At 44.8% G+C, this 19,721-nt stretch overlaps 2 protein-coding genes across 6 annotated transcripts in view; one reads left to right on the plus strand and one right to left on the minus strand.

Moving 5' to 3' along the window:
* The window catches only part of OTOF (otoferlin), a gene marked incomplete at both ends in the record, with an annotated part of 91,654 nt that overhangs the window by 66,089 nt on the left and 5,844 nt on the right, over positions 1 to 19,721 (minus strand). For all 5 annotated transcript variants that reach the window (XM_082852147.1, XM_082852148.1, XM_082852144.1 and 2 more), the window contains one exon: positions 9,205 to 9,263. In XM_082852147.1, the coding sequence (XP_082708273.1) occupies positions 9,205 to 9,263 (59 nt within the window). The remainder of the gene's footprint in view (positions 1 to 9,204; positions 9,264 to 19,721) is intronic.
* Positions 1 to 19,721, plus strand: part of SLC35F6 (solute carrier family 35 member F6) — a 209,258-nt gene that overhangs the window by 1,902 nt on the left and 187,635 nt on the right. The window lies entirely within an intron of this gene.

The following is a 19,721-nucleotide window of genomic DNA, read 5'->3' on the forward strand; positions in this document are numbered from 1 at the left end:
AGTCCATCTTTCCTATTCTGGGTCCATCTCCCCACTGGACTGAGCCCCTTGAGGGCAGGACTGAGCCCTGTCCGCTTTGAAAGTGGCCATAGGCTCTGGAATTAGACTAGGGTTCAAACTCTGATGCGCTACTCATTGCCTGGGGTGTTGCCCACCCAGTGCGTTGCAGTGAGTTATGAGGCTTGCGTAAGCCCTCAGCCCGTCCTGCCGTGTACCAAGCACTCAGTACCTCGCAGCTGCCCTTATTCCTACAATTACTATTGTTATTCTGGCCTCTGCTGGGAGGTCTGGTCCACAAGAGCCTGGTTAAGGCCAAACCAAGCTGGCTTGGAGTAGGCTGGGTGTGGCCATGCCCCCACCCCACCACCAGGGGCCTCGGCTGGCTGCTGGCCTGGCACGAAGGCTGTCTCTCTCGTCTCTGTCTCTCTCTCTCTTTAGCTTCTCCATAGTTGTAGGTTAAATGCAGAATCTCAGGTTCCAGCCTCTGGGAAAGGAGATACCAGGTCCAGGCTCTGTTTCCACCATGGTTGTGCAGAGAGCTGTCTTTCTGCCATGTCCACCCCCCACAGCCTCAGGTTCCTCCGCTGTGCCTGCAGCGGCCCCTCCCATCCTTGTCTGAGTAGAGGAGGGAGAGACGTTTGTTTTCATGTCTTTTATTTCATTTTCAGCCATGCAACATTTCTGTGAGGCAGACAGAGCAAGGAGTCTGACCCCATTTTTCAGAAGGGGAATCTGAGGCCTGGAGAGGTTGAGTGGCCAACCCAAGGGTGCAGAGCTCATTAACAGCTCAGTGGGGACTGTAGCCCAGGTCTCGTGACTCCCAGGCCAATGTGCTTTGTACCTCACTGAGCTGGTTCCCAAAGGCCTGGGCACAGTAAGGGTGAGAAAAGAGACTTGCTGGGAAGCTAGGAGACCTCTGGAGGTTTTGTAAGGGGCAGCTGAGGTTTCTTTTCCAAGCTTATTCTGGAAACACTGACAGGCTGGTTCTTTCAGGAGCCAGCCGGGAAAGTTTAGGACTTGTCCACCCGAGGCTGGGGAGACAGGTATAAGTACGGGTGCAGTTCCAGGCTGTCTTTGGAGAGTTCCCCGGGCCCTTCCTGAGCAGGAGGTGGGACGGTTGCCTCCACTGCTTTGTGGGGTGTACCCTGCTGACCAGTGGCAGCCAGGCTGCAAGCTGCTTCTTAGAAGGAGAAATGGAGACAGGGGTATGGAGAGACCCCGGCAAGGCCTTGCAGGAGTGGCGGGGGTCAGGCCAAGCAGCTTTCCACTGCTGCATCCAGAGGGGCCTTAGTATCTAAGAACCCTGGCTTTGCCAGTTACAGCTGTCACCATGGGAAGGATACGTGGTCCCTGAGCCCGAGTTTCATCGCTGTAGTTGCTGCGGAGACTGGATGGAGGAGGCCTTGCTCAGGACGCAGCATGGTGCTGCTGTGGGAATCTGCTGCCATTATCTTCCCACGGGGCTACCCAGAGGGCAAGTGACAGACAAGTCCGTGTCCCATGGGAGGGCCTGAGCACTGCAGGTCACTTAGCATCCTTGCCCCATTCCACCAAGTGCCCGCGTGTGTATAAATTGCCCCGGGTGGGAGCTACTTCTCCCCGCCTCACGGCTGCTCTCCGATCCTGGAATGTGCTTTTGCCCATAACTCCCTGGCTTCCACCCCTTCCTGGTCTCTGCACTGACCCAGAGGCTCCCTGTGCCCAAGTTCCTGCAGGGATCCTTGTGTATTGTTGCACCTGCCTCTCCCTCTGGGGCATCTCTACCTGGGCCTGGCACACACCAGGTGCTCAGAACGTGGTCCCGTGCTCGGGGCGGCAGGACTGACTCTCCCCCTGCCCCGTGCTGGGCGGCCCTGGGAAGAGGAAGGACACGGTGATTAACTTGGAATGTCATGTATACCCATGGCTCAGGTGTCCCAGGGTGCAGTTAATGGAAAAGAGTGACAGTGCCCTTATAAGGGGCATCAGGTTGCTCACGGGCTGGAGGTCTGGGTGGACATGTCCCCTGGGATACTTGGTGAGAAGCAGGGAGTCGATGCTGCACCTGGCTGACTGGGGGCAGCCGCCCAGGGAGGCAGGGCTGAGCGATTGAGCCAGGCGGCCTGCATCGTCACCCAGGCAGGCCCTCCAGCTCGGGGCCCTGACTGAGGAGGCGGTGCGGAGGGGAAGGAAAAGGCAGGTTGTGCGGTGGGGCTCATCTGAGGCTGAGACGCCAGGCTTAGTACCGCAATGGTTCCATCGTCACGACAATCTCTCATTTTGTTCATGGTTTTACAAAGAGACTTCATACCCATCGCCTGCCCCATTTGACAAGTGTGGTAGCTGAGGCTTAGGAACTGAGGCTGAACGTCATACAGCCAGGAGGCGGAGGAGGCAGGGACAGAACTCTCGCCGGGGAGGGTACAGCCTGGGGGCTGTGATGGTCAGTGGCGGCCTGAGCCCAGGTGAGAAGATTGAGGCCTTGCTCCCCTGTGCCTACAGCTCTGGTCCTCCGGACACAGCTGTACCGTGTGGGATGGGCCCGGAATGAGAAGACAGCAGTTCTCAGTGGCCGCTGGAGGCTGGTCAGCTAAATGCTAGCCTCAAAGGGAACAGGCTGTCATGAGGCCCTTTCCAGCCAGACAGAGCCAGACATGAGGGGCAAGGCCCAGGAAAGTTGGGGTAAGCTCTTCTGGGGTCAGCTGTGGCTTTGTGCCAAGATGGTGACTTAGGACTCTGCTGCCTCTCACCCCAAAGTCAACCCCGTAGGAACTACAGAAGCAAGAGGGGAATATGGATTCTAGGAAGTAACAAACAAACATGCAAGCAGGTATGAGAAACCCAGGGGACCAAAGGCTGTGTGAACTGACGTGAGCTGGGGAGTGTGGCGGCGGCTCAGCGTGTGGGGGAGGGGTGAATGGAAGCAGCAGTGGGAGAACAGGTTGGAGGAAATCTTGGCAAGTTCTGCTCTCATCACTCCCTGGCACTACCTTGGGGCAATGGTTGCCTGCTCCTTTACTGATAAAACTGTGACAAAAACCCTACTGGGATGAGGTCTAATAAAAATAGATGCTGATAAACCAACTGCCTCATACTTTCTCTCATTGAACCCCCAGAGCTAGTTTGTTAAAATTCTCGACTGCTTTCTGTCAACCATGTCTCGCCTTTAAGGCTTAGAGATGAGACCCTGACTCTGTTTCTGTGGTGACTGGGCCCTCCTGGTGCCCTTCAGTCCCTAGAGGTTGACATAGCAGCCTTTGATGGTTGCTCAGTACTCATTACCAGACAGAGTAGCTGATACCAGGGGAGCTCAAACAGGGCAAAGTAAAGAGACTGGGAGAGTATCTCTCCTAAAAAAAAAAAAAAGACAACAGACTGAACTGTATACACCAACTGGAACAGGATCATTAGAACGAATGGACCATAAAACTATGTGTCAGCAAAATATAAAACAAGTGCAAGGAATCATAAGAAAAAAGAACAAATTAGTAAATTGGAAGATCAATTTGAAGAGCTCCCTCAGAAGACAGCAGCAAAGGATTAATCAACAAAAACCAGAAAGGTAAGAAATGGCAGCTAGAAGTAGTACTGACATCTGATCATAGGAGTTGCAGAGGCAAGAACAATATAAAAACTGAATGTTTGAAAAAAATAATGGAGATAGAATTTTCTATAATAAACGAAAGATGAAAGGCCTTAGATTTGAAAGAGCTCACAAAATAGTGCAAAAAAGGAAAGATCAGGAAACCCACAATTAGACACATTATAACAAAATTTAAGAATATCAAAGATAAAGGACTTATATTTGAAGTTGTGAAGGCAAGAACTTCGAGCTTAGAATTTTATAACTGATGAAACTCTCATTCAAATTTGAAGAAATAAGAAACACATTCTCAGATTTACAAAGCTTTAGAAGGATTGCTACATAAAAATTCAAATGAAAAATACTTTTGGGGCTTCCCTAGTGGCGCAGTGGTTGAGAATCTGCCTGCTAATGCAGGGGACACGGGTTCGAGTCCTGGTCTGGGAAGATCCCACATGCCGCGGAGCAACTGGGCCCGTGAGCCACAGCTACTGAGCCTGCGCGTCTGGAGCCTGTGCTCCGCAACAAGAGAGGCCGCGATAGTGAGAGGCCCGCGCACTGTGATGAAGAGTGGCCCCCACTTGCCACAACTAGAGAAAGCCCTTGCACAGAAATGAAGACCCAAGACAGCCAAAAAATAAAATAAAATAAACAAATGCGGGGTTTAAAAAAAAAAAAAGAATTAAAAAAAAAAAACTTTTGGAGGAGGTACTCAAATAAGAAGAAAAACAATTCCAAGAGATGCTTCAAGAGATATGAGAAATAAAGGTGATTAAGTATCTTGGAAAAGACTATTGTTGTCTTTAAAAAGAACAAAGAAGGCTAGGACAAATAAAGGAAAAAGGGAACACACCTTCATAAGAACCTAGAATTAAAATTCTAATCTAGTTAATATCAGCATGAGGATGTGGGCTGAGGTGGGGAAATCAAAGAGGCACAAGAGAGTATTAAGGTACTTGTCACGTTAGGAGAAATTATAATTATTTATTTGAGCTCTCAACAGGAGAACATAAACATAAGTATGGAAGGCTGACTACCTACCTTGAAAACAAAAACAGAATACATAGCTTTTCAACTAACAAAAGAAACTCAATCTATCCAACTGAAAGCTGGAAAATAGGAAAAAAAAAAAAAAAAGAAAGAAGCAGAAAGTACAGTAAATGGAAAATATAAAATAAGATGGTGGTAGAAATAAGCCTTATAATAATAGCAATTACAGTAGAGGTAAATGGGTAAAACTAATCAATGAAAACAGAGAGACTCTCACATTGGGTAAGAAAACAAGACCTAATAATCCATGCCCTAAGAAGACACACTTGATTTTAAAAACGGAATTATTGAAGATAAGAACACGAAAAAAGATATACCAAGAAATTTAAAAGATCGAAACAGATATACCAGGCAAACGAACCAAAATTGGCTGAGATAGCAATCTTAATATCTGACAAAATGGAAATTGATGCAAAAAGCAACATAAGAGACAAAGAAGGATATCAAGTGCCGGTTGAGGGGAAAATAAGCAAAATGATATAGCCATAATGAACATAAAGGCAACTAGTAACAGTTTGAAAACACATCAAGCAACAACTGACAGAACTGCAGGGAGAAATATATAAATCAACAATTGTAGCAGTAGATTTTATTACAGTCATTTTTTGAAACTGATAGATCAAGCAGAGAAAAATAAACAGAACATTTGAAGAATTAAATAATATAAATAATAAGCTTGAGCTTATATAATATCAAGCTTATATAGAGCTACAGATAGAACCCCACACTAAACAAATTCCTTTTAAGCAGAGGGAGTATTTATGACCATGAATTATGTCATAAGAGAAGTCTCAGTAAATTCCAAAGGATCAATACCATACAGACTCTGTTCTTCGATCATAATGCAATAAAACTAGAAGTGAATAAAATAAGGAGCTATAATTTCATACATGTATTTATTTGGAAACTAAATAACGTTATTGTATAACTCTTGGGTTTAAAAGAAAATCATAAAGGAATGTAAGAAAAGTTTAAACCTGAATAATAGTGAAAACATTATATATAAATATTTATAGGATACAGTTAAAACTGCATATAGAGCAAAATTTACAGCTTCAAATACATTTATTAAGAAACAAGAAAAGTTAAAAATAATAGGCTTACGCAGAGTGGCTGGGCCCGTGAGCCATGGCCGCTGAGCCTGCGCGTCCGGAGCCTGTGCTCCGCAATGGGAGAGGCCACAACAGTGAGAGGCCCGCGTACAACAACAAAATAATAATAATAATAATAATAATAATAATAATAATAGGCTTAGCACTCAAGAAGTTAGGAAAAGAACCATAGAGTAGAATAAAATAAACAGACAGAATGGAAATAATTAAGAAAAGGGCAGAAATCAATGAAATGGAGAACCACAACAGGGGAGATTAATGAAGCCAAAAGCTGGTTCTTTACAAAGACTAATAAGATAAACAAATCTTTAACAAGCCTGAGCAAGAAAAACAGAGAGAAGATACAAATAAATGAAATATGGAATAAAAAGGGGGAAATAACTTTAGGCACAGAAAAGATTTTAAAACAATCTTAAAACAGTATGATCAAATGTGCACTAATAAATTTGAAAACCCAGATGAAATGTAAAAATGCCTAGAAAAATGTAAAAATCCAAAATTGGTTCAAGAAGACACACAGAAAGTGAAAAGGAAGTCAAAGAACTCCCCTCCCCAAACTGTCCAGACTTACATGTTTTTACATTTGATTCTTCCAAAATGTCAAGGTAAATTTCTATCTTATGCATATAGTTCCAGAAAATTTTATGTATTATTGAATTATGAAAATTTTATGATCATAGCGGCAAAAATCTTAAATAAAATTATTTGCCAATTGAATCTGTGTATTAAAAATAATACACTATGAAATATACTAAAGGAATATGTTATAATTGTCTCAATTGGTGCAGAAAAAGTTTTTGATAAAGTTCAACAACCTTTTATAATAAAAACTCTTAGTAAACTAGTAAACAAAGTTACATAGTAAAATCCTATTCCAGCAATTATTTTTGATGACAAAACTTTAGATGCATTTATTCTATTTAATATGGAGAAGGCAGAAAGGACACCCACCAAAACCATTGCTGTTTAACATAGAACTAGAGATCACAGCCAATACCCTATGGAAAGATAATGAAGTAAGGAGATAGGATTGGAAAGGAAGAGATAAAACATTTCTTTTTGTAGATAATATTATCATATACATAAAAACATAGAATCAATAGATAAACTATTAAAATGAATAAGAGGATCAATATCAAGTTCAGCAAGTTTGCCAGATAAAAGAGGGACTTAAAAAGGAAAGGAAAGCATTTCTCTATGCCAGCAATAATCAACTAAAAAATGTCATAAGATACCATTCATGATAGTAACAAAACCATAAAGCATCTAGGAAATAATCAAGAATACACAAGACTTCTATGTAGAAGACTTAAAATCCTAGTAAAGGATGGAATAGATGATTTAATATTATGAAGAAAATAACATCTTCCTAAGTTAATTTTTTTTTTTTTTTTTTTTTGCGGTACACGGGCCTCTCACTGTTGTGGCCTCTCCCATTGCGGAGCACAGGCTCTGGACGCACAGGCTCAGTGGCCATGGCTCACAGGCCCAGCCGCTCCGCGGCATGTGGGATCCTCCCGGACCGGGGCACGAACCCGTGTCCCCTGCATCAGCAGGCGGACGCTCAACCACTGCGCCACCAGGGAAGCCCCTAAGTTAATTTTTAAATTCAATAAAATTCAATCAAAATGTATTTGGTTTTTGGAAGGACTTAATAAACTTAACTTTAAAATTTATCTGGGAGAAGAAAGATCCACAAATAGGCCAACTTCAAAAAAAAAAAGAGTAAAGAACTTGCCTCATCAGATATTAAGACATTTTTAAAAAGCCATATTAATTAACACAGTGTGGTAAAGTTCAAGAACAGACAGACTAAAGGAATAGAATAGAAGACTCACATAGACTTTAACATACAATAAATGGAAGAGATGATTGCTTGCTTTGCAAGCTGATGTTAGGAAAAATGGTTCCCTTTATAGAGAAAAATAAAACTGGACCCCTATCAAAAAGCACATACAAGATAAAAGATACAACTATAAAATCAGAAGATGTAGGAAAATATATTTGTAACCAAGAAGAGTATATAGACTTCTTCAACAAAACTTGGAAACACGCCAGGATTAAGAATTTCTTGTCAATGAGGGGCACCAGGGACAAAGTTAATAGACAGATGGTAGACTGGGAGAGGATATTTCAATATCATAAACCAACAAGGAGTGGGTATCTAGAACATACAAAGAGCTCTTGCAAATCAATAAGAAAAGACAGCTATAACAATAGGAAAAAAGGGCCAAGAATAGGGACAGGCAATTTAAAGAAGAGGAACCTTTAAATGTATCTTTAAAACAACAATGAGGTATCATTGTTAGCCTGATGAGAATCAGAGAGCTGTATAACACCAGGTGTACATGAGGATGTGGAAAACAGGCACTGCTAGTGTCAACCATGACAGTCCTGGGTCAAATTAAGTGTATGCATAGCCTATGAGCTAGCAATTTCTGGCCCTGGCGTATATCCCAGAGAAATACTTACACAAGCCCAAGGGGCATATGCATAAGAATATCCATAGCATCTCTGGGGGTGGGGAGTTGGAGGCAAGCTAGGAGTTCCTCATGGGGCGTGGGTGCACAGGCGAGATGAGTAGGGTGATTAACTCACCCTGGGTTGACCATGACTTTTCTGCTTTTAGCCCTGAAAATCTGTGTCCCAGGAACCCCCTAAATTTCAGGCAAGTCCCAGGATGGCTGGTCAACCTAATGTGTGTTGGATGTGTCCCATGGAGTACTGTAGAAACAGCAGATTAGCATAGCAATGGACGGAATTTTAAAATGGTGCTCACTGAAACAAAAGGAAATATTTCACATGACACCATGCAGGTAAACATAAATTATACGCTTACGAGATAACAATACCAATTTTGTAAGAACACACAGGAAATCAAAAGATACACACTTTAAACACATTAGAATGGTTGTATATGGAGGGAAAGAATATGGAGATAAAAGAGAATGCATGCATCCATCCATCCCTACCTACACACTGAAAAACGAGAGGGGACCTTGTAGGGACCAATGAGACAACGTGCCATGAACGGAGGCAAATGATTTTCTCAACCCTCTGAGCCTGAGGTTCGAAAGAACAGAAAAGCTTCCTGCAGAGCCACAGTGGAAGAGGTAGCCCACTAGCTCTTGGAGAGGAAGGGGTGAGGTCCGTGTGTGACTGTATTTGTTGGAAGGTGGGTTAGCCTGGCCCTGCATGTGCCCAGGGAACAGGGAAGCCCCTCCAGGCCTGTTGGATGGGCCCAGCTGGCCCTTCTCTGTGCCAGACGCTCTGCACGGGGCTCTCCTCTACAGAGGTCCCTGAGAGGGGTCCTGGGTGGAGGGGACAGGAAGCCTCCTCCCCAGCTCCCACCACTGCCTCCTCCCAGGAAGCAAGGAGCTCTGGGCAGGCTTCCCCCCAGGGTGTGGGAGCAGCACACCCCCAGCAGGCGGGAAGTTGCTGGTTCCCCTCTGGGCTTGTGCTGCCCCAAGGGCATCCTACCTCTGAGAAGTCAGCCACATCCTCACAGTTCTCCAGGACCCGGGAGTAGAAGGATTGCCCTGGTGGGGAAAAGAGGAAATTATAGTCAGAACTCCCTGGACAGTAAGCCGTTTATTTAATAGCTCCCAATTCAATTCTTTTATATATGAATGGACAGAGGTCTCAAACCATTTAGAAGAGTGGTTATCAGTGGACAGGGCGAGTGAGAAGATATTGAAAGCAGCATGCTTTGTTTTTTTATTGTATACACTTGAGTTCGACATTTTTCATTTTTCATATTCATTTTCACTTTTGTAATTGAAAAAAGAATGCTTGTAAATCCCCACCAGCCTAAACCAATGGACCATTCACTGAAGGGCTACCTCCAGGTTGAACTCAGTCTCATTCTGAGGGTTAGTTTGGGTTGTCACCGGAGGGCAGGCTGGGGACCCAGGAGAGGGGTGGGGGAGTACGATGTGCTCTTCTCTCCCTGGAAACACCGGGAGATCTGTCAGGACCAGCGCCTGGCCAGGGAGGCATTGGAGTGAGTCCCCTCTGATGCTCCTTGGTGATGGAGCTCCATCCCCCTGGGAACCACTTCTCTCCTCTGGCCTTGGTGGCCTCACCTGTGTAATAAGAGGGTTGGTGCAGGGATATCCAGGGCTTGTCTGGGTTTTAGAATTTAGAAGCAAGTCCTAGTTCAGTATGAAGCTGACAAGGAGGCGGCCAGGGGTTTGATGCCAGAGTCAGGTGGATGGTCTGAGGAAGGGTGTGTGTGAGAGAGAGAGAGAGTGTGTGTGTGTGTGTGTGTGTGTGTGTACTTGGAGGATGGGGGCACATGGGGAGGGGCTGCAACCAAGATAATGAGGAAGAAACTATAAAGCGAAAGCTAGAGACACAGAAAACAGATGTGGAGTAGACAGAGGGGAAAGAAAGATTCTTCAGCACTAGCCAGGGACAAAACAAAACAAAACAAAAAACTAAAAAGAAAAATCTCAATGACAAATCCCGAGGCAGCCAGGGGAGGAGAGGAAAGCATGAGGGATGGTGCCTGAGCCTCTTCTAATTTTCCCCACAGGCAACATGCAATACAAATTGAGAATCAGGTGAGCATATCTGTGCACTGGGGCTTCCCCAAGAAACGCCTGAATAATCAAAGGCCCTTTCATCCTGGAAAACGGTAGTGAGCCTGGATATGTCTGTGTTCAAGCGTTTCCCGGAGTGAAACTGAGCAACCCAGCCGGAGGGGAGGGAGGGAGGGACAGTCCAAGATGGTATTACAGGGTTCAAATATGCATGAAGCCACTGGAGCTCAAACCTTCCCCTGCTTGTGTATTTCCTATAGGCTTGTTGGAAAAGATGTAAAATACTGTGAAATCAGCCATTGCAAAATTTATACATCAGGGCTCTGTTCTGGAAAGCAGTAAAACCTAATTGCCTCAGGCCCCGGGGATTTAAATGTGGTGAATATCGTCAGACAGGATGAGCTAAATTTTGCCTCTAGATATTAAAAAAAAAAAGGTTTGCTGAAAAAAAAAATCAAATCAATGGCACAGAACGGTGGAAAGGACAACTTATTAAGAAAACAGAATGTCCTTAAGCATTTTTGGACAGCCACTTTTTAGGAGAATTTGTACAAACAGTGACAGGGATAATTCCAGTGGTCCTTTTCTATTCATTAGGGCAGAGCCAGGGGACCTCTGTCACCCCTTCCAAGTTATCAGTGGGGATTACTCACCCCATCTCTCGTTTCAAGTTCGTTTCCACTTAACATCTACTCTACTCAATACCAGTCTTGTTGACATTTCGGTTCCATATTAAATGACTTTCAGACAAAACCATTTAAAATCCCAATATCCAATCACCTTTGTTGCCACTGAGATTGAGAATAAGTCTTGAGAGAAAGGAAATAGCCTGTTCCCTGCTGTGGAGAGGCTTTTGTGGATAGACTGAGCAGGAGATTAAGTGGGGAAAATTGAACAGCATCCTTCGTTCCTTCGGACGCTCATGGGATAGCTGAGCTCTCTGGTCTGAAATAAAGTCCTCCTTGAGTCGATAAATGGAGTTTGAATAGCAGACTCTGTGATCACGCTGTAATAAGTGCCATGACATCAGATATACCCAAATGGAGGGGTCCACAAGTCCAAAGCTTAATCGAAGTCAGTTGTATGTTGTTTGCCATTTTACAGTATCCATACGGCTACTACTCCCCTAAACGATGTTCTCATCTCATAAGGCAGGATGGAGTGCTAGCTTTCATGTGATGTGACTTAAGGGTACAAAACGTCCCCATCTGCACCAAACAGCTCTCTCTTCCAGACGGTTTACCTTGCTAGAGCCAGACCTTGAGAACTGGCAGGTGTATAGGGACTGGGCTGTGAGCCGGTGTGCATTCGTTCATTCCCACACACGAGGGTCTTCTATTCCTGCTGGGTCAGCACAGCCATTTGGCCGTGGAGGATGGTGGGCCAGCAGTTGTACAAAGATAATTAGAATTGGGACGCTGCCTGAAGAATCTTATTACGATCCAGAAGGGGGACAGGTCAGGCATGTAAAAAGCTAGTACATAAGGCAAAATTTGGTCGTTGGCATGCAGAACAAGTATAAATAAATTGAGAACACAGGAAAAAGAGAAGTGACCTCAACTTCGCAGATCAAAGAAGGTGTTATAGAGCCATGGGCATTTATACTGGAAGTTCGGATGGAATCTAGAAATGCAGAGACACTGGGGGGAAGAGAGAGAGACAATGGGACATCAGGCAGCGAAAGGTGTGAGCAAAGGTTTGAAAGGATGAAGCAGAGAATGGAGCCCGGAAGGAGTGGGACACAGGACAAGTGTGTTCTGATGGTGAAGGGAAGAATGAAAAGTGCCTCCCCTCGGGGAGCAGCCCCCCGAAGGAAGACCTGGACTGGGGGGTCCTAAGAGGGCACAGGGTGGGGGGAGTGGACCATTACGGGGAAAGACAGTGTCCTGAGGACAAGCTTCAGGGACATGATGGCTTTGCCCAGGACCTAGCCCTCTGGGCTGTATCAGTACCTGACATTACTCTTTTCCTAGTGTGAGCTGAGAAATAGCGCAGAGCACCCTGCTTGTGACTCAGACCCGTCACTATTATTTCTTTGCGTTATTTACCATTAGCCAGACGTCACTGTCTGCAGTGCCTGGGGTGGCCTGTATGGAGGGTGGCCCAGTAATCACCCGTTCCCTGCTGCAATGCTGTGACGTCCCCAGCATCTGCTCTCCCCCTGTTCCTCCACAGCACCTCAAGAGGGTGGCCCTGCAGTTTTCATTCCCCCCCAGTTCCAAACAGCCTGTTCCTTTTCGAAGGCCAGTTACTCCCACAAGTGTGGGGAAGCAGGGCCCCGGCATCCCTGTGTGCAGAAAAAAAGCCTGGCTCACTCAGGTTTGGGGCCTGACGCTGCGGCTGAGGCCGGGAGGCCTGGAGATGGCTCTTCAGTCCCTGGGGTCTCAGAGTCATCATCTCTAAACTGGCGGCAATTATCCTGGACGGGCCTACATCCTGGAACCACTGTGAGGGTCAGCAAGAGACTGTTTCTGTGAAAGTCTGAGTAAAGCAGCAAGCCCCTTACGAGCACAAGGGGCCACGGGACAGTGGTGAAGCCTTGTGGGCCCGGCTGCCTGAGGTCAAAGCCCAGCTCTATCACTTGCTGGCCTTGTGCTCTTGAAGAAGTTAACTGGTCTCTGTGATAGTTTCCTCATCCATAAAATGGAGAATATGATAGTGCTTATACACCTGGTACATAGCTCATTACCCAACTGAAAGATGCCTATTATTCTACTAAAGAGTCCTGTCTTTTCTTTTGACATTTAAGTTGTGTCTTAAATATAAAAATGGTTTCCTCTATTACGGATCACATTTTGTAGCTTAGTTTTAGTAGTATATAATCAGGAACAATTTTCTACCTCACCTTGTATAATATTTTTCAAAGTTTAGTTATTTTACGTATGATTAGCTCTTCTTTTAACCAGGTAAAATTTGCATTCACAGATCTTAAGTGCACAACTCAGTGAGTTTTGATAAATGCATATACTGTACTTGTGTAATCACCATACTATCAAGACACGTCAATCAAGAACATTCCTGGGCTTCCCTGGTGGTGCAGTGGTTAAGAATCCACCTGCCAATGCAAGGGACACGGGTTCAAGCCCTGGTCGGGGAAGATCCCACATGCCACGGAGCAACTAAGCCCGTGCACCACAACTACTGAGCCTGCGCTCTAGAGCCTGTGAGCCACAACTACTGAGCCCATGTGTCACAAATACTGAAGCCCCCGCACCTAGAGCCTGTGCTCTGTGGCAAGAGAAGCCACTGCAATGAGAAGTTCGTGCACCACAACGAAGAGTAGCCCCTTGCTCGCCACAACTAAAGAAAGCCCGCACAGCAAAGAAGGCCCAACGCAGCCAAAAATAAATAAATAAATAAAACTTTAAAAAAAGAACATTCCTATTCCTCAAGATGTTCCCTCATCCCCCACTTTCCATAAGTCTCTACCCCTCATAGGTAAACCACTGCTCTGATTCCTAACTCTTTTTTTTTTTTTTTTTTTTTTTGCTGTATGCGGGCCTCTCACTGTTGTGGCCTCTCCCGTTGCTGAGCACAGGCTCCGGACGCGCAGGCTCAGCGGCCATGGCTCACGGGCCTAGTCGCTCCGCAGCATGTGGGATCTTCCCGGACCGAGGCACGAACCCATGTCCCCTGCATCGGCAGGCAGACTCTCAACCACTGCGCCACCAGGGAAGCCCTGATTTCTAACTCTTGATTTTAAACTTCGTGTAAATGGTGGTATCATACAGAATGTACTTTTGTGTATCCGGCTTCTTGAAGTCAATGTAATGCTTTTGTGTTTCATCTACATGGTTGTATATATCAGTAATTCATTTAATTGCATTGTTGAGCAATTTCTGTTGTATGAATACACTGCAACTTGTTGATTCATTTTCTTGTTCATACTTTTGAGATTGCTTTCATTGTCAGGCTGTTGCGAGTAAAGATGCTGTGAACATTCTTGCCAAAGTTTTTTTGTCGACCTATCATTTCATTTCTTTTGGAGAAATACCTAAAAGCAGAATCACTGGCTCATAGCATAGGTGTATGTTTAACTTTAGAAGAAACTGTCAAACACTTTTCCAAAGTGATTATACTATTTTACAATCCCATCCACAATGTAAAAGAAACGTTCTGTATCCTCACCAACATTTGGTTATTGTCAGACTTTTACATTTCAGTGCATGTGATGTATTTCATTTTGGTTTTTGAGTTTCATTTCTCTGATGACTAATGATGTTGGTCACATTTTCATGTGTTTATTGGCCATTTCTATATCTATATCATGAGCAAGGCAAGGTTGTCCACTCCACCTCATGTTTTTTTGTTTTTTTGTTTTTGCGGTACGCGGGCCTCTCACTGTGTGGCCTCTCCCGTTGCGGAGCACAGGCTCCGGACACGCAGGCTCAGCGGCCATGGCTCACGGGCACAGCCGCTCCGCGCCATGTGGGATCTTCCCAGACCGGGGCACAAACCCGTGTCCCCTGCATTGGCAGGCGGACTCTCAACCACTGTGCCACCAGTGAAGCCCCCACCTCATGTTTTATACAACATTGCACTGGAGTTCTAGCCAGTCAGTATTTTTCCAATTTTAAACTAACCTTGAATTCCTGGGATAAAACTCACTTGTCATGATGTGTTACCCCTTTCATATATTGGTACTCAACTGACTAATATTTTGGTAAGGATTTTTACATCTTTGTTCATGAGGGATATTGGGCTCTAATTTTCTTTTTGTATAAGGTCTTTATCAGATTATGGTATCATAAAATGAATTATGAAGTGTTCTTCCTCCTCCATTTTCTGAGAGTTTGTGTAAGATAGCATTATCTCTCCCTTAAATATTTTCTAGAACTTACTGGTGAAGCTGTCTAGACCTGAAGTTTTCTTTACGGAAAAGCAGTTTATCACCACCACCACCGCCATCACCATCATCATTATCATTGTTATTACAGACTTGATTTCTTTAATAGATACTGGGTTCTTTAGGTTTTCCATTTCTTTTTGTGTCAGTTTTGGTCAGTTGTTTTTCAAGGGATTCGTTCCTTTCACCTGTGCTGTAGAAATATAAAATTATTCATAATATTCCCTCAGTTTCCTTTTAATGTAACGATATCCCCCCTTTCAGTCCTGATATTGGTAATTTGTGTTTTCTTGTTTTTTCTTGTTCAGTCTTGCTACACTTTACCTATTTCATTAATTTTTTTTTAAAGAAAAAACTTTTGGCTTTGTTAGTTTTCTCTGTTGTTCGTTTTCTATTTCTTTCCTTTTATTATCCTTGGATTTAATATTTTAGATTGTATTTATTTTTATTTATTGAAACATAATTCACAAACCATAAAGTTCACCCACTTAAAGTGTATGATTCAGTGAGTTTTAGTATATTCACAAGGTTGTGCAACAATCATCACTAATTCCAGAATATTTTCATCACCTCAAATGAAACCCCATACTCATTAGCAGTCACTCCCTATTCTCTCCTTCCAGCCCCTGGCAACAACTAATCCATTTTCTGTCTCTATAGATTTTTCTATTCTGGCCTTTTCATACAAATGGAATCATATGATATGTGGTTTTTGTGCCTGGCTTATTACACTTAGCATAATGTTTTTAGGATTTGGGTTTAATTTTCTTTTCTTTTTTTTTTTTCTTTGGCTGCGTTGGGTCTTCGTTGCTGTGCAAGGGCTTTCTCTAGTTGCGGTGAGCACGTGCTACTTCTTTGTTGCAGTGCGCAGGCTTCTCATGGCGGTGGCTTCTCTCATTGCAAAGCACGGGCTCTAGGCGTGTGGGCTTCAGTAGCTGTGGGACGCAGGATCAGTAGTTGTGGCTCGTGGGCTCAGTAGTTGTGGCTCGTGGGCTCTAGAGTGCAGGCTCAGTAGTTGTGGCGCACAGGCTTAGTTGCTCCATGGCACGTGGGATCTTCCCGGACCAGGGCTTGAACCTGTGTCCCCTGCATGGCAGGCGGATTCTTAACCACTGCACCACCAGGGAAGTCCCTACTTTGCTTTTCTTTTAGCAGCTTCTTAAGGCAGAAACCTAGATCATTGATTGTAGGCATTTTTCTTTTCTGCTATAAGTATTTAAACTAAATGTTGATATGTAGTATTTTCATTAACATCCAGTTAGAAATGTTTTATAATTTTGCTTTTGTTTTCTCTTTGACCTTAGGTTATTTAGAAGAGTATTATTTAATTTCCAAATATTTGGAGTTTTTAAAGATCTCTTATTGTTATTCATTTCTAATTGAATTCCAGTGTGGTCAGAGAATATACTCTGTAAGATGTCAGTCTTTTGAAATGTATTGACACTTGTTTAATTACCCAGCATACGGTCTGTCTTGATAAGTGTTCCATGTGCATATGAGAAGAACGTGTATTTTTCAGTTTTGGGGTGAAATGTTCTAGAAATGGCAATTAGGACAATGTGGTTGATGATGTTGTCAAAACTTCTATGTCCCTAATGATTTTATTGTTTAGTTGTTTGTGATTCTCTCTTGTAATAACACTTTTTCCCCCTGTGAGGAACACATACTCTTCAATTTTATAATGACAGTTGATGGGACAGTAGAACGAAGAAATTCAATTAAAAAAGAGTTGTCCAGGAAAGCAGCTATTCCTTAAGTTCCTTAAAGAGTGTGCTCTCCAAAGATCACCAGCAACTCAGATCCAGATTTGGGTTCTGCAGAGTCACTGGGCATCCCACAGGGGAGGCTATCCCTTCCCTTTCCCCACTTCTCAGCTAGACGGAGGTCCTATCTATCTCTCATCTGTTGTTTTCCACAAATCTATTCAAATATCATTTCTTACCTCCAGTCACTTATTTCCCCTTCCCTCACCCTGTTAGCACTCAGGGACACAGCAGAAACTCAGGCTTAGGTGAGGCAGGGACAGGGCAGGGATTATGAACTCCATCTCTCTGGCTCAGCTCAAACTGTACTTCCTTCCAGGTGCTGCCTCAAAATGATTTTGCCATGTAACTAACTGATGACTCTGTTTCTCATATTTCAGACCCAGGCACTGAGGCAGAGAGAGAGTGTGATGTTTCCCCTCGAGCCTAGGACAGCACGAGCCACACTCTCAGCAGCTGTTGCATCTTAGGTTCTCCCCCTCTGTGACGGATGGAGGAGCTTGTGGTCTCAGTGATCCATGAGCTGTGCAGAGTACCTCCTCCATGTCAGGCACTGGGAATATAATGAAGCATGATGGGAGTGTGACTCTTTTTACATCCTTAAATGGGGTAAACAAATATTGTTAAAACTGCGGTCCTGACTTTATCTTAAACCTTGGCTTTTCAGAAAAATCCAGCGAGTGAAAACTGACTTGCAGCTAAGTTGATGAGCCCTGCTGTTTTGAAAAATAAAACAGGAGCAAAGACTGTTGAGCCAGCCTCCCAGGGGTGGATGAGTCCAGGTAGGAAGCGGACAAGAGGCCAAAGGTAAAAATGATCATGTGATATTCTCCGTCTCAGGAGACCTTTCTGGAGCCGTCAGTGGAAGAAACAGATCACTGCCAGGTGCTGCCGGGCTCAGGGGCTGCAGGGTCCCCCGCTGCCAACTGCTTGGCTGTAACTGCCACACCTGCAGGTCGCGCTGCTTCCTGTTGCTTCTGTGTCAGATTTGTTCTGTGCCAGGCACTGTGCTGGTCCCAGGGAGCCTGGTGAGGTGCCTGCCCTGGAGGAGCCCACCTGGACGGTGACGGCTCCAGGTGACTTTCACCCTGTCATCTCCACGTCTGGCAGAATGTGGGGAGAACTCCTGCCCCCCACCAGATCCCTGGGTCCATGGGATCCCCAGGGTCACAATCTACTCTCTTTCTGTCTCTCTAGAAGGCTGCAGCATGAGGGGCCCTCATTAGGATAATCCTTACATTTTACAGGACTTTACAGTTTGTAGAGCCTTTCATGTAGATCAACTTTTTCATTGGATCCCAGAGCAGCCCCGTAAGAACCAGGCATACCTCGCCTTCTCCTAGGTCTTCACTTGCCACCCGGACTCCCAAACCACTGGATTCCAACCACTTTCCTGGGTACTCGGGGTACCGAGGCAAATTTCGGGCTTCCTGGGGGACACTCTCACTAGAATGAGCTGCAGGCAGGCCCATCCTCTTTGCGCCCCCCCAAACCTGCTCTTCCTTGTATGCTCCCCGGCGTCACTGGTGGTCTCACTGTCCACCCAGGTACTCAAGTAGGAAATCCAGCGGCACCCTTGTCCTGCCTTCTTGCTGACTCCCAATCCCAGGGCTGCCTCCTCCTCTGAACGGATGTCACCCCTTCTCTTCAAACCCACAGCCCCCTTTTTGAGGCACAACCCTCTGCCTGTGCCACTGCCCCTCCCTGGGCTCCTGGCCTGAGGTCCTGACCTCTACATCCCCAAATCGGATCTTCCCACCCCATCCTCTTGCCAAGAGCTTTGGTGACTCCCACTCAATTACAAGGCAAAGTTCAAACTCCGGAGTGTGACACTGAAGACCCTCTGTGTTTGAGCCCAGCCTCCCCTCCACCCCATTCCTACCCCAGGCCCTGCCAGCGCTCCCTGTTCCCCAAGCCCTTGACACGGCTCCACACCATCACATCTGTACTGATAGTAGCCCCTCTGCCTGGAACGGGGCCTTTCATGAGTTTTGTCTCTGCCAAAATGCTATCCTCTCTCAAGGGTGTTTAAATATCAGCCCATCCCCTGCTCAGTAAGATCTCCTCTCTGGGCCTGCGCACTTTTCCAACTTCATCTCGTTGAGTCACCCGCTCAGGGCAGCTCCTGGAGCTCCTGGTCTGAGTGGGCTTCTCTTGCCTCAGGCTGCCTTGCACTTGTACCTCTCTTTCCAGAACACTCATCCCACTCACAGTGACTTGTGCAATGACTGTCTTCCCCTTGAGGGCAGGGACCTTGTCTGTCTCATTGACTGCTGTCACCCCATTGCCTGGAATAGCACTTAGCTCATAACTGGTCCTTGATGCATATTATTACCTGGATGAATGAAGGAGTGAATGAATGAGTAAATACTTGACTTACAAAACACATTAAAATATAGCTTTTAATGAATTGGGAAAGAGTTTATGACATTAATGAGATAATCAGAAGCTTGATCACTGAATACTTGATAGTATTAAGGATTTATTTCTTTTTTAGGAGGGATATAATATGTGGGGTTTTCTGTTTTTTGAGTCCTTGATTTTTACAGCTATATACTAAATATTTACAGAGGAAATGGTGTGGTGTTTGGGATTTACTTCCAAATTATTTGGGGGGTGGGAGTAGGAAGGGGTACAAATGAAACAAGATTGGCCATGAGTTGATAGCTGTTAAGACTGCATGGGGAGAACTTGGGGGCGTTTATACTAGTCTCCCTACTCGAGTATATATTTTAGATTTTCCATTCTAAAAAATTCGTAATAAAAAAAAAGATCAAACCCAGGGATGGGAGTAGGTGGAAGGGATATAGCTTTTATGTTATCAGTAAAGGTGGGTAAGATAAC

Source organism: Leucopleurus acutus, assembly GCF_964270905.1.
Source record: "Leucopleurus acutus genome assembly, chromosome: 12".
In the NCBI taxonomy this organism is placed as follows: domain Eukaryota; kingdom Metazoa; phylum Chordata; class Mammalia; order Artiodactyla; family Delphinidae; genus Leucopleurus; species Leucopleurus acutus.